Raw genomic sequence first — 15,136 nt, forward strand, 5'->3', positions numbered from 1 at the left:
TGCACTGGTTTGGGTCCAGATTTAAGCACAGGCTGACGGAAGCAGACTTCCTTACTCTCTCCTCCCCGCAGCAACTCTGCTACCCCCTGAAAATGCTACATAGAGGTCAGGGGACCCTGCTGAATGGGGTGAATTGTGGTGAGTGAGAGAAGGGGAGATCCCCCCCAAATTAGGTGGAGGCATCTTCCATGAGTGGAGCCTGTCCATCCACTGAAGGCAGATTCTAAATCAAATCCATTGTAAATAAAGATACAGAACACTGTATATATAAAAATTCCTTCTTCTATTTAATTTGTATTATAATCTAGTTTTTTAAATTACATTTATATCCCACCATTTTTCCTCTTTCAAGGAACCCAAAGCAGCTTACATGATGTTCCTCCCTCTCCATTTTCTCCTCACAACAACCCTGAGAGTCAGTGACTGGCCCAAAATGTGAGCTTCATTGTCAGGTGAGAACTGGAACTGGATCTCTCAAGTTCCCAGTCCAGCATTCTAACCACGACACCACATTGGCTCTATATCTCATCATATTTCCTTAACTTGGTTCTTTTCTGATGACCTATAATTGGGCAGATTATGGGAAATCTAGCCTTTCACTGCATCAGTAAGGAGGGACAAATAGGACATCAAGGAGCCTGCCTTCTTTCTTCAAGGTGTTGCTGTGTGCAAGGACTCCAGTCCAGGGAAAGGCAAATTCCCTATGATTTTAGAGTGTTGTTTTTTCCCCTGGGGGTGGAGGGAGGTAGCTGTCTTACTTTATTACAAGCGTTTGCTCAAATTTCCCATTACCAAGAAAAAACTCCTCAGCCCAGTCCTGAAGGGGACACGAGGAACACATGCATAAATAAGTCCTACCACCCAACAGCTGGGGTTGCACATACACAGCCCATTTAAAAGGGTTTTAAAAAGTCATTTATTGGAGAGGGAGTGAAGGGAAGATTCAGTCCCTTCCCTCTTCCCTGCCAAACAGCCAATGAATCTTTTGGATTTTAGCCTTGTTGAAAGGGCTCAGTCCTGGCTGCTTTGTGCACTCTCCTTTGGATCAGGGGACTTGTGTACAGTGCTTAATCTGTAGAGAAAGACTTTCCAGGCATCAAAGCTTCAAATGTTCTTCCCCCAATCCACGATATGTGAGTACTTTTGCAAGTTACCAGAGTGGTGAAATTTACTTGGCGCCTGCTCAAGGGAATTTTTCATTTATTCTTACTTCATAAATTACGGGGTTACACCCGGGAATTGAAAACAGATGCTGGGGCTGAACCCTGGTGAGCCCTGACTGCTTTGCATCAAAGTGATGCAAGGCTGACACAAGATTGCACCATATCAGTAGAAGACGCACCGTTAATTGAGTCTGCATCATCTGAAAATGGGCACTCATGAAATAATGTAACATTATCCATTGGAATTTTGCTTATCTTGAGAAAAATATGGAATGTCCTTCTTGTGTGCAACATTTCTAAACATGGACCCAATTGCCAAAGGGTCTGCTGGCCATGGCAGCCACACGTCTGTTTTTTGTTGAGAAAGGGCTCATGAGCATAAAGCCGAACGTGTATAGGGCTCTTCCCACGATTAGGAATTCTGATTGTCCCAATTGTGCAAAAGAGCATTACATGTGTACAAGCCGTTAGCGCTGTAGGCACAGGTGGCACGGTCGGCAGATGCATCAGCACCGGGGGTGGAGCTAGACAATACAGTCTCACTCTCCCATCACATCTTCAGTGAATGTGTGACTGGGGGGGGGGGGGGGAGGGTGTTATGAACACCCCTCAGCCAGATGCCACTCTACAATATCCCAAGCAGGGCACAAATGCAATCCGCTCCCTCTATAGCTAGTCCCCAAACAAAAATAACCACTGACCACTGCGTATTATAATTAGATGTTTTTCTTGATAAAGGAGATCTATCAGAAAAGTGAGCTTTTTTGAAACTATCCCTTTTCAGGATTCTCATCTGAAATGTAGTGCCTTAAAGCTGTTAAGGGTTCCTGAATCTTTAGATGATGTGCATTTTGTGGTGTGTCCCAACAACTACGGGATTTTAATTAGGGCTGTGCATGGACCCCCCAGCCTGACTCGGAAGCCGCTTCAGGGCTTTGAAGTGGGCCCGATTCGGCTCAGGCTGATTCAAGGGGCCCCCAACCTGCCTCGGCCTATGAAGCTGAAGCAGGATTCGGACATCTGAATCTCGCTTCAGCCCCTCCAACATGCCGCTCAGCCCCAGCTCCTTACCTGGGCCCTCATTCCATGGGTGCCATCGGGGGAGCCGCTGCCGGGGGAGCCGCTGCCGGGGGAGCCGCTGCCGGGGGAGCCGCTGCCGGGGGAGCCGCTGCCGGGGGAGCCGCTGCCGGGGGAGCCGCTGCCGGGGGAGCCGCTGGGGAAGGCATCGCCGGGGAAACCGCTGCCCATCACAGCCCATCAACAGGCATGAGGGCAGGAGTCACCCTCCAACTGCGCTGTCTCCCTTCTTTGCAAGGAGGGGAGGGCGCCCGGTTGGAGGCCGCCTCTGCTCAAGCCTTCATGGGTTCCTTGCTTGTGAGGAGCCTGTGAAGGCTTGAGTGAGGCCAGGAGTGGCAGCTTGCAACAAGGGCAGGCTGCTGCTGCTGTCGCCAGGGGAGCCACTGCTTCTGCCAGTTCCTAGGCCCTCTGGACACGTGCTGGCAGCTGTCTTGTTCTGGGGAATGGGGGGAGCCATTTTTAAAATGGCTAGTCCCTGTATTTCCAGAAAGCAGCTCGGGGCTGGGCAGCGGCAGTGGTGGCGGCTGGGCCTCTGGATTGCTCCGAAGCACTTCGGAGCGACCTGATCCACTTCAGGCACTCTCCGCCTTGACTTGGAGGCAGCCCAACATGGCCGGGGGCACCCCGCTTCAACTCAGAGTTCGGGCTTCAGGTTGAAGCGGTGCACAGTCCTAGTTTCAATACATCCAAAGATTTCAGTAAGTTCTTCCTGTCAAGGAGATGGAGTTCCCAGAGCACAAAGCAAACTTTAAATGACCCGCAGAGGAAAACAAAAGTATGAGGAGGAAAATACTCATCAATATTGCATCCCTTATAGAAATTAGGTGATGTGGAAAGGGAATCCTCAGTGAGATCTTCAGAAAAGAAGAATTAGAAGGCAGACAGTTTTACCTTCTCTCTAGAAACACCATCTGGAAATTAAAAGACTTAAGGGATTGATTTTTAAAAACAACAACATTAAAGTCAATGCAGAGCAGAAATAAACAGAACTAATGGCAGCCATTTGAAGATCTAGTTAGTTGGATTTAAGCAGTGGGCATTAACAATCTACATCGGGAGATAAGTTATATTGTGCATGTTTTTCAGAGAGTTTAAAGTGATGTGATACAAACCTGATCTACACATGCAGCAGATTGATGTGAGAAACGCCTGAGGCAATAGGTGGACAGGAAGCAATAAATGCAGAATACAGGAGGAAGAATCACATTTTGAATGCTTCCCTGAGTTAAAAACAAAAAACCTCCCTGCAGGTAGAAAAGGAGCACAGCCTGGGAGCACAATGGACTAGAACCATTATTTCTGAAGTTTTAGGTTTTAACGTGCAGGGAGTGTTTGTTTTATATGGAAGGAGCATTTTAAAAATGGCACGCCTCCCTGCAGCATGAAGTGGTACAGCCCACTATACCCTTTTGCCACATCAGGACTTTGCCACTCCAGTCTAGTGCTGGGAGGTGGAGGACACATTGGGTGGGAAAGTGCTCAAAATACCAAGTAACAAATAAAATGCTTAATGTTCTCAGCCACTTCCCAACTGGAAAAAGAGAATTTTCAAGCCTTATCTGCTCTCTAGAAACTTATTGCTGGAGAAGCCAAATGCTGAGAACTGTCCCCCTCAGTTCCCAGCCATGGCCCCAGGCTGCAGCTTCCTGTGGGTATGTTTTTCTACCAGACCAGCCTTCCCCAACCTGCCACCCTCCAGATGTGTTGGCTGGCTAGGAGTTGTAGTCCAACACATCTGGAGGGCACCTCACTGGTTCCCAAAAGATGAGGCCATCTCAGAGGCATGTTTCTGCCTTCCAAGCATGCTTCAGGCCCTTGGCGTTCAATCTGGTGTTTAGGTTTGCCCTGGGCCTGCTTTAATGTTGTGGCAAAGCTCTTGGCTTCCTCGATGGACTCCTTCCTTTTGGACATGATGGCCTTGTAGGCCCCTTCCAACCCTACTATTCTATGATTCTATGATTCCTTTTATGTCTGCCCGAGTCTGACTCAGCAGGAATCATAATTCATTTGCACCCCCCAAAAACAGGAACCAGCGTGGCCCAAGAAGATCTAATGCTAATACTGCTATACAGATGCTGTATAGATGCCAACAGATCATATCTCTGAGGTTTGTGTTAGTCCGCTGCTTGTTAGCACAACCCTGATGACCAGAGCTGTCAATGTGATCCCATGTATATTTCCCATTATGTCCAATGGGGCTTACTCCCTAGTAAGTGTTTTAGGATTGCAGCCTGTCTAGGTTGATCACATCTCAATGTGCAGCCACTGTTACTTCGAACTGTGGATTTTTACCAGCAGAGAAATACCCCATTACTAAATGAAATGTCACGTACATTCATAAATACAGCTTGCATTCTGTCAGCACAGATATGTTATTGGCTGTCAATGTTCCCCCACCTCCCCCAAATCTGAGGTTTGTTGGAGTAAGTGAAGTAGGGCCAGGCCTACCATTTGAGAGAATGGGGCAGCCAGCTCAGGTTGCAGATGCTGGGGGGTGGGGGAGGTGTTGGAGGACTGTGTTGTGTATACAGTTGTGTACACACTTGTGTACACAGCTTGCCCTCTGGTGTAGTGGAGGATGTTCTCTTGTTGCCAGTGTTGAAGATGCAACTGCCAGTTCAATCAGATTTTATACATTCCGTACATGGTATCCCCCCACATGGTGGGGGGACGACCATGTTGTCCACCTCAAGCAGCAAAATGTTTTGAGCCAGACCTGAAAGGAGTCTTTCCCCTACACCCCTGGGAGGTGTGACTCCACTTGCTAGCTGGAGAAATGCTAGCTGTTATTATGTCATAGGACAAATGTTTCAGGACAAAACACATAAATGTACCATTCTCATTCTTTCCCAAATAGCCAAGATGTATTCAGGTTCTGTGTGTACTAGCTTCAGCTTTCTATGTGTTGTGGAGCATTTGTATATACTGAGGGAGGGAGGTATGGGGTCCAGCAGCACAAAGAATGATAGAAAAATTTGGTGAGGCAATAAAAGCTTTCATTTCTTTTAAATAACAATGCTTTTGAAACAATTGCCTCCATATGTAAGATTTTCCTCAGTTCCATCAGTCACTCTCCCTCATTTTTCCTGGTTCCATATTTATATGGCCAATACTGTGACGTCATGGAAGACTGAACCCATACAGAGACAAAAGACTCTGGACAGTTTGAATGCCTTTGGTTCTATAGAGGAAAACAGCAAAAGTAGTCAGCACTTCCCAGAGTGCCCCATCCTGACCTACTACTCCAGTACAAGACCTGACACAGTGTGGATACAGACAACCAAGTCATCTAGTGGTTAATGTGATCCATGCTTTAGCATCACAACAACCCAGAGTTACCAAACCGTTGAAAATGAAGCTAGAGTGAATGAGTGAGCAAGCTGATTCCCAGAAGGTTGGGTGCTCCTGCTGCCCTAAACAACCCAGAGATCTTTCTCTGGATTGCTTAGTGCAGCAGGAGCAGGCTGGAGCCAACACAGCTCAAGACTACAATAGCTAACAGAGCGCCTCTCCCGGCATGAACCTACCCATGCACTACGCTCAGCATCTAAGGCCTTCCTCCAGATGTCTCCTCCAAGGGAGGCTCGGAAGGTGGTAACAAGGGAGAGGGACTTCTAGGTGGTAGCCCCCCAACTGTAGAATGATCTTCCTGATGAGACCCACCTGGCGCCATCATTGTTACCTTTTCAGTGCTAGGTTAAGACCCTTCTCTCCTCTCAGGCATCTGGCAGGTTGTAATGCGGTCTTGGACTTTTCTTATTGTTGATAGTTAAAATTGTTTTAGATATATTTGTCTGTGCTGTCTGTCTATATGTTAGTATGTAAATGGTTTTTATACTTTGTATACTGTACTTTCAATGGTTTTTCATCTTTATAAACTACCCAGAGAGCTTTGGCTACTGGGCAGTATAGAAATGTCATAAATTAAATTAAACATGCTTGCTCACTCATTTAACCATGGGCTGTTGCATCGCCGGAACTGGGCCTCTATAATCCATGCTTCAGAACATATATCCATGACAGGAAAATAATCTCACTGTTCTTTCATCAGTAGAGACAATTGAGCAAATCCCTGGTGAAGAACATTAGCACTTGGTGAGCTAGTCATCTAAATAGGGTCATAGACTAGCTTTCCATCAGGGTGTTCTAGAATTGTTCTATCAAAAAAATTACAGTAAGGAGGGTTTTACTACACAGATGCAGTTATATAGTAAGATGGTCATTATACCTCCTCAGTGGCTGGGATCACACTACATGACCACCCATGCTCAAGGCTGAGTATGAATTGAGTGGGGGTTGTCACTGAATCATGGGTTCAGCAACAACACATAGTTCAACAACAATCCACACACAGCCCATATTCAACCTTAAGTGTGGGTTGTCATGCTGTGTGAACCCAGCCTTTATCTCATATGTTTTTTTATATATATTTGTATATTTATTTGGTTTATACTCAACCCTTCAACAGGCACCCAGAGCAGCTTGAGGCTGGAAATGAACTGAAAGCCAGTGCAGTTGGCAAAACATGCATACTATAATCGTAACACCTAGTTCCAGTTCACAGCCTCAAAAGCTGCATTTGGGGTTAACTGCAGTTACTGAGCCATCTTCAAAGGCAGCCCCATGTATAACACATTGCAGTGGTCCAATCTGGAGGTTACTAGGACATGGATCTCGGAGGCCAGGCTATCTCTCTCAAGGTGGGGTCCCTGCTGGTGCACAAACCTACACTGGTTTGTGCACCAAACCAGCTTAGACAGCACTCTGTTGTGCCACAGAGACATATTTGTAGCATTGCACTACTTACATTGTTGGGTGCATTTTTTAATACTGTTTCCTCAAATTAGATTTAAGCCTTATTCTTAAACAGATTTCAAAGATGCTTAGTGGAAAATCTCCACCCAACTACCTGAACTTTAAAGAAGAGTACAGAACTTACTGTGCACATTAAATACACCTGAGTGAGATCAAAAGGAAACAGATGTCAGCTGCAATCCTAAGCATACTTACTACACAGTATGCTCCATTGATCTCTATGGGATTTATTTCTGAATAAACATGTTTAGAATTTCAGTGTTAAAGAAGTGAGCGCATGTGTGTAAGCAACTGAGGGATGAATTAGCATCTCTTTGTACACAAAGCTATCTTGCTCCTTTGAAGAAATCTACCATTCAAAGACTGAGATAAGTTTTAAATTTCTACTTCCTTATTATATTTCCCAGTGAGCTGCATCCTCAATAATATATCCTTGAAGTCCTTATCGGATTGTGACCTCAGAAATATAACTGAGAATTTGTGGCTGGCAAACCCCACATGTTATTAGGCCATTTCCCAAATGGGATCAATGGGATAAGAATTTATCTCAGAAGCATTAAAATATTTAGAAGTTATTAACTGGTGTTTTTAAAGAGGTGCTCTTTCTAGGTATTTAACAAGTATCTTAAGGTGATTCCAGGCATTGATCCCAGCATGAACAGTATCCTCAAACCAAAGAACACAACAGACGGTATCTCAAAGAATTGGTACTTCTGGGGTTGCTCTTTCATATGCTGATCTGCAGAAATCAGCATATGAAATTTTCCCCATTGATGCACCACCTGCAAATAAATCTGCTGCTAATGGCAAAGGAGCAGGAACAGCAAGTACAAAAGTCGGCAACACTGGTTATTCTTACTGCAAGGTTTAAAGCTATCAGCACTTGGGGGGGGGGGCATGGCAGTAGCTGTGTCACATACACTTTCTGTATGATTGTGAATGACTAGATCTCTGATCCAGAGAACTGATCCACTGCCAAACACTTAGGCTGCAATCCTATACACCGGTGATGCAGTACCTCAGACCCGGGGGCCAAACTTCCTGGGGTCTCAATCTGGAAATGCCTTATGAGAGTCTACCAATACATACCTATATATAATCTCACAGCAATTATTTTAGTGGTTCCTCCAAGAAGTCCTACTCCATTAGCCTCTCTTTCTCTCTCTTCCTTTGATCCTTATCTGACTCAGAACAAGGTCAACCTTTTCCTCCCCATGGATCAAGAGATTTGAGCTGAAAGTAGGTGAGCCATTTTATCACTAACACATCTTGAAAGAGAGAATAATTAGTTCTACTTGGGATAGCTGTGCACAGCTAGATTTGCCACTCGCCCTCTGGCGGGATTCCTCTGACTTGACAGGGTAAAAGTTAAGGAAGACAGCTTTTCCTGGCTTGGAGAAACTTTCGACAGCTCAGTAGCCCCCTACACACACATGCCCACACACGATCAAAGTGCCATGATGATAATGAAAGCTGCCTGATGGATTTCCGCTTGTCACCCATGGAAGCCACATAGGCTTGGACCTGATGTTTCTGTGGGTGGTGGCAGAAGGGGGAGGGGTGATTTTCACTGATTCCCCTTTTAGTCTCCTGTGCCACCCAAAAATCTGCTCTGAAAGGTTAGTGGACCCTCCAGAACAGGTGGAAGATGGAGCTGGGGGCTGCAGTGGGGACGAGGGATTGGCAAAAAGAACCTCTCTACTTTTCACCAGTGGGAGCCTCCACTGGATCAGACTCCCCTCCATGAACAGAAGGAGCCCTTCCATTCATGGAATGAATGGAAGAAGGAGCCCTTCCATTCACTCAGGGAGGAACCAGAGTGTCTATACGGGTGGCAATCTGACTTGTTCCTGAAAAAAATAGATTCCTTTTAATCGTAATCATCAAGCATAAGCTTAGGGTACAATCCAGCCCTTTTAAGGCCCATTAGTTTCAATGGGAAAGTTAAGCAAAGGCTTAACTTTCTCTCATTGAAATCAATAAGCAGTGGCTGGCTTGTGCCCCCAGAAGCAAAGACCAGGTGAAGTAATTCCTTTCCTAATAACCACAGCATGAACACCTTAACTTTCTAGCTTAACACAGACAACTAGTTGATTTGGGAGGCTTTAGTGCAGCTTCCAACTTCAAAGGAAAAATGCTGCTGCTTGATGAGGACTCAGCACATCAAATACCCTCATCTAGCGATTTTGGATTCAAGATAGAAAGCAATGGTGTTTGGGGCTGATTAAGCTCTTATCCATCATGATGTTTGAGGCTGATTAAGCTCTTATCCATCATGATGTTTGAAGCTGATTAAGCTATTATCCAAAATAAGGCATGTTCAGCCTTATTTTTAATGTACTTGCTTATTTACTTTATATCCCCTCTTTTCAGTACAATATTGCTCAAGGGAGCTAATATGAAAAAGAAAATTCTTTTTATTGAAAATCATTCACAAGCAAAAACATTTTTTTTACCTGGTGAATGGGATTGTCTTTGTCCATCTCCTGCACATTTTGGTTCAAGCTCTCATCCAATATGGTCAAGGAGAGAAAGATGCACCAAGTATTTATAGATGTGACTACAATAAACATGAGTTAGCAGAGAATTTCTGTATGATTCTCTCTTCCAGAAGGCCCTGGCTGGGGGAACAACAGGGAAAAAAACAAGCCCTAAAAAGGGTCACAGCCAGGAGTATGGTTTGCTGGAATCGTTTAAAACAGTCAAGTGACAAATGCTCATTTCTAGCTGACTAATTGCCAGAAAACAAAAACAGGGAAATAAAACTTCTGTTGAACTGGGTTGTTTTTTCACAACTTCTAAAAAATTGTATTATTTATTTTGTTTTGTTCTGAAATACAACTTTTTCACATTATAACAACGTGCTGTTGAATCCAGCATTATAGGATAGAGTGTGCACAGAACAGAATCAGCCTTGTCTCCCTTGTTTATGGTGCCTGACTTTAGTGTCTGTTTTGCTCAGCGCTTTGTGAAAAGGTTTCAGAATCTTGTTGAACAAACATATTTGTATTGTAGATGCCTTTTCCTGCATTGTAGGTCAGGATGAGAAGAGACTGAAAGCATGTTGCTAAATGGGCATTTGGGTTATGCACGTTTTGTTAACTGACTCAGCAGGACAACAGATAAAGCTGAACAGCCTAGCACATCATTTTGGGCTAATGCTTGCTTCAGTTCTCTCCATAGCTAGTGCAATTGCAAATAGCAAAGCACTGAGAATGTATGCTGTTGTATAAGACACGAGATCACAATAATCTGAACATATGGTCCTCATTTACAAATTTTTGTGTTTAGATCTGCAGTGTGGCCCTCCAGATGTTTTAGTGTACAACTCCCATCAGCCCTAGCCAGCATAGTTGGTGCTGAAGGATGATGGGAGTTGTAGGCCAAAACATCTAGAGGACTATAAGTTGCCCACCCCTGGTTTGGACTGTCCTTGTGATGCCAGCTGACAAATAACACAAGATTTTGTGAGCAGAGCTAGAGCTAGACAACTTTCTGGACATTGAGTAACAGAGAATGCATAATTACAGTAAAAAGTATGGTTGTACTCAGATCAGAGTACAATAGCAAAATCATCACTCAATTTTCAGCATACTGAAGCTGGTGCTATGCTAATGAGCAAAATTGTTCTTATTTATTTATTTATATTATTTATTGGGTTAGATCCAGAGTACACCCACTGAAATCAGTTATAACTACCTTAAGTCCCTTTAATTTCAGTGGGTCCACTCTAAGTAATTAAGTCTGAATCTAACCTAATGTTGACACTTGAAACAAAAAGAGTACTTTAATAACAATAATTTGTACTTTGTTTTCTAATAAGGTAGTTATATAGTCCCATAGTAACCTATGGCTGCGAGAGCTGGACCATAAGGAAGGCTGAGCGAAGGAAGATAGATGCTTTTGAACTGTGGTGCTGGAGGAAAATTCTGAGAGTGCCTTGGACTGCAAGAAGATCAAACCAGTCCATACTCCAGGAAATAAAGCCAGACTGCTCACTTGAGGGAATGATATTAAAGGCAAAACTGAAGTACTTTGGCCACATAATGAGAAGACAGGACACCCTGGAGAAGATGCTGATGCTAGGGAAAGTGGAAGGCAAAAGGAAGAGGGGCTAACCAAGGGCAAGATGGATGGATGATATTCTGGAGGTGACAGACTCAACCTTGGGGGAACTGGGGGTGGCGATGGCTGTCAGGAAGCTCTGGCATGGGCTGGTCCATCAAGTCACGAAGAGTCGGAAGCAACTGAACGAATAAACAACAAACAAGTTATATAGTCCAGTGAAATTGGCATTTGAGATGAACATTTAGAATAAAAAGCTGAAACATACAGGATATGTTCCTTGGATAGCTATGATGAGCATATGTCCCCAAATCAACCACCTAAGTTTTAAATCCTATCCAAAATTGTTCTGAGACCTTCTGACCATTTGGAATGCAAGAATGTTGCATTTGGGCTTTCTAGGAGCCTTTCTACATGAGGCTTTTATTGTGTGCTCGTAAGTGCTCACTCACAGTAGTTGGCGGGTCCTTTACATGACATCTTCATCCTCCAGGACCTCTTCCATGCTTTGCAACCATTATTGCAAGTTTTTTTTCTGACAAGGAAAGTCTGCTATATCCTGAATGGCACCATGAAACCCACTGTGTAATTGTTCAATTCTTCTATACCACAGCACCATCTAGTGGTTGTATAATGAAACATAGAAAAGAAGCGAAAGAAACCGCCCCAGAAAAAAGCACATGTAAAGCAGCCGAGCTTAATCCCATAAAGAATCCAGAAGCAGAAGCCTTGGTAAAAGTGTGGGATAAAAGCCTCGTGTAAAAATGCCCAAGAGCAATGGAGAAAAAAAAATCCAATGGGTTTATTAACTTATTACATTTTCATCCTGCATTTCCTCCAAAGGCAGTGTACATGCTCTGCCCCATTTTATCTTCACAGCAACCCTGTGCAGTAAGCCAGGATGAGAGGTAGTGACTGGCCCAAAGTAAGCATCATGTCTGAGTTGGAGTTTCAACCCCAGTCTCCCTGGTCCTAATCTAACATTCTAACCACTGTGTCATTTTGGTTCTCTATGATTTGAGATGAATTATAGAGCTGAAACGGACACTGGAGGTCATCTAACCCAACCTCTTCGAAATATTTTTCTAAATATGGTAAGTGGTATATAAATCTATTAGATAAATAAATCCTCTGCTCAGTGAAGGATCTGCAGTGCAGGACTCAATTAAAGCATCCCTGAGAGAATACGTTCAGCAAAGGAGAGCCTACAGCCACCTGAGCAGTCTGTTCTACTGTCAAGCACCTCTTACTGTTAAGATATTTCTCATAGTGTTCACCTGAAATTTCTTCCCTGCCATTTCCACCCAGTGGTTTTAGCCTTGCCCTCTGGAGCAATACAGAACAAGTCAGCTCCATCTTCTCTGTGACAACCATTCAAATATTTGAAGTTTACTATCATGTCTCTCTTTAATCCTTTCTTCTTCAGGCTAAACAAACATATCCAGTGTGATGTAGAGAGCCAGTGTGATGTAGTGGCTAGAGTGTTGGACTGGGACTCGGGAGATCTGGGTTCTACTTCCCACTCAGCCATGAAGTTCACTGAGTGACTTTGGGCCAATCACTGACTCTCAGCCTGACCTACCTCACAGGGTTGTTGTGAGGATGAAAATGGAGGAGGAGGACTATGTAAGCCACCCTGGGTTCCGTGTGAGAGGAAAAAGGGTGGGATGCAAAGGCAATAATAAATAAAATATCCAGCTCTTTCAACTATTCCTCATAGGACTTGGTTTCCAGATCTCTCACCTTCCTGATTGCCCTCCTCTGGACATGCTCCAGTTTGTTAATCTGTGTCCTAAAATGTGGCACCCAGAACTGGACACAGTACTCCAGATGAGATAATATCAGGGCCAAACAGACTTTAAAGACACAGCTAGAAGCTACATCTTTTTTATATAAGCAAATGAATAACTGTTTTGCAATAGAAATTGTAGGCTGGGGGGGGGAATCTGGCTCAGGGACCCCTCTACCCTCCTCACTAGGATCCCAATCCAGATTGGGGGCCTGTGCCAACTCTAAAGTAAAAAAAGAAAAGAAAAAAGAAAAAGACTTCAATACTACATACATCTTTAAAGTCATGTCTGTTTTGATCCTCAGTATATGAATAGGATGTTCACTAGTTATTTGAAAACTGAAGCACAGAGATGTCACGCTCAACCCTAGAAGCATAAAATGCCACACTTGAATTAGATAGGCAGATATTCCGGGGAGAGGGCAAGATGAGAGAATAAGTGACCTTTTATTACTGTTATATTTAAACCTATTTTAAAATATTACTGTGGGCGTACAAAAAATTAGGTATTTTTTTCTTTCTGCTGCACAGGGAAAAAAAACTATTAATTTTTTTAAGTAGGGAAGTTCATGAACCAGCCTTTATTCATTAGCAATTTCTTAAGATGAACTGATATTCATAGAAAATGAATCATTCTCCAGTAAAACCACCATCCTTTTTCTCCCTTGTCTTGTGTTCACTTAACTGTTTGTTGGATGACTGACTAGCAGAAAAAAAAAGTGTGGGGGGGAATTTTAGGGAGGTGTGGATGAGTCGGGGATTCTGGGCAGTATCCAACAAGGATGCCACCTCTGCTGGTTCCGTTACACTTGTGGGACCCACTGTTTTTGCAGAGGGCCATTTGCACTTCTAAAAGTAACCCCAGAAACTAGCAGAAATGCTCATTTCTGGATTGGGACAGGTCAGTGGAGCTCCCTTCTCCAAGCTCCATTGACTGGCTCCATTCCAGAAACAAGTGTTTCTGCTCATTTCAGGCTATTTTTAGAACCACTAAAGCCACATGTGAAAGCAGTGCGTCCTGCAAGCGCATGGGCATAATAGGACATTACCCCCTAATTTGTGTTATTTCTCTGAATTAAAAAAAAATGAATAACGATTTTAAATAAAGAATGTATAAAAATCCACTACGATGCCTTCCAGTGGTTTCTTATCTAGGCACTTGCTAAAGAGTTGCTTGCTAATGTGTTTCCACCTAACTGTCTCTGTAATGCTCAGTTGCTATAAAGAATGGACACAGCTTCAGGGCCAAATTCACCTTACTCACACAATCAGTAATTGTGTGGTTGTGTTTTTTAAAGGGGATATTGTTTATTTGTTTATTTAAACTATTTTAAAACGACCTGCCATCCTTTGGGATGCCATAGTGGTGTGCAATGAGTATAACCATAAGATAAAATATACAATAAAACAGTAAAGTTACATCCTCACAGTAAAACAGTAGAGAGGCAGGTAAAGCAACGAAACAGCTGACCAAAGCAGCAGTATCAATCTGAACTGGGACCAAGGCATGGGGGTTTACCTGTTTCTCTCTCTCTCTCTCTGGGCCGGCTCGCACCCACAAATAACCCTACAACAGACCATAGGTTATTTGAGGGTTGTTTAACCCCCAATCAACCCATGCTGCACAACTAACTATGGCAACCCCCACTGGGGTTTGAACATTCAAAATGGATGCCTGCACACGCCGCAACACACCGTGGCTTAACCCATAGTGGGCTGTGGTGAACGTGTGAACCAAGTGACTCTCTCTCTCTCTCTCTCTCTCACACACACACACACACACACACACACACACAGTTCCAGTCCAGATCCCAATGACCCATTCTGGCAGCTGCTTATTTCTATCAGGAAGGAAGCGCCCATTGGAACCAACTGACGGATAACTATCCTAAAAGCAGCAAGTCTCAGTTTTGTACACTAACACCCTAATCCAGCTAGGAGCTATGTCTTCTATGTGCATGACCAAAAGAGAGGAAACACATCTCCAAAAAGAAGCGAATAAACGAGGACACATTTTTGCATACAATTTTCAAATATATGCACATTCAGAAATATCATTTAAATAGAAATACTGTGCCACTCACCATAGCAGGGAAGACCATAGGCTTCTCCACATGGGGCTTTTATCCTGCAATCAAGATTTGTTACTCACGGAAGTTTGCAGGCCTTTTCCATGATGTCGTCAACCTCCAAGCAAGCCCCCTTCTGTGCTTTATGACCTTTATCC

The 15,136-nt window shown here is 43.8% G+C and overlaps 1 protein-coding gene across 1 annotated transcript in view; it reads right to left on the bottom strand.

Moving 5' to 3' along the window:
• The window catches only part of LGSN (lengsin, lens protein with glutamine synthetase domain), a 28,364-nt gene extending 18,736 nt beyond the window's left edge, over positions 1-9,628 (bottom strand). The window contains exon 1 of the mRNA XM_084812592.1: positions 9,512-9,628. Coding sequence (XP_084668718.1) covers positions 9,512-9,628 — 117 coding nt within the window. The remainder of the gene's footprint in view (positions 1-9,511) is intronic.
• Positions 9,629-15,136: the final 5,508 nt, after the last annotated feature.

Source organism: Heloderma suspectum, chromosome 1, assembly GCF_057233095.1.
Source record: "Heloderma suspectum isolate Gila_16-S chromosome 1, 16-S_ref, whole genome shotgun sequence".
Taxonomy (NCBI): Eukaryota; Metazoa; Chordata; class Lepidosauria; order Squamata; family Helodermatidae; genus Heloderma; species Heloderma suspectum.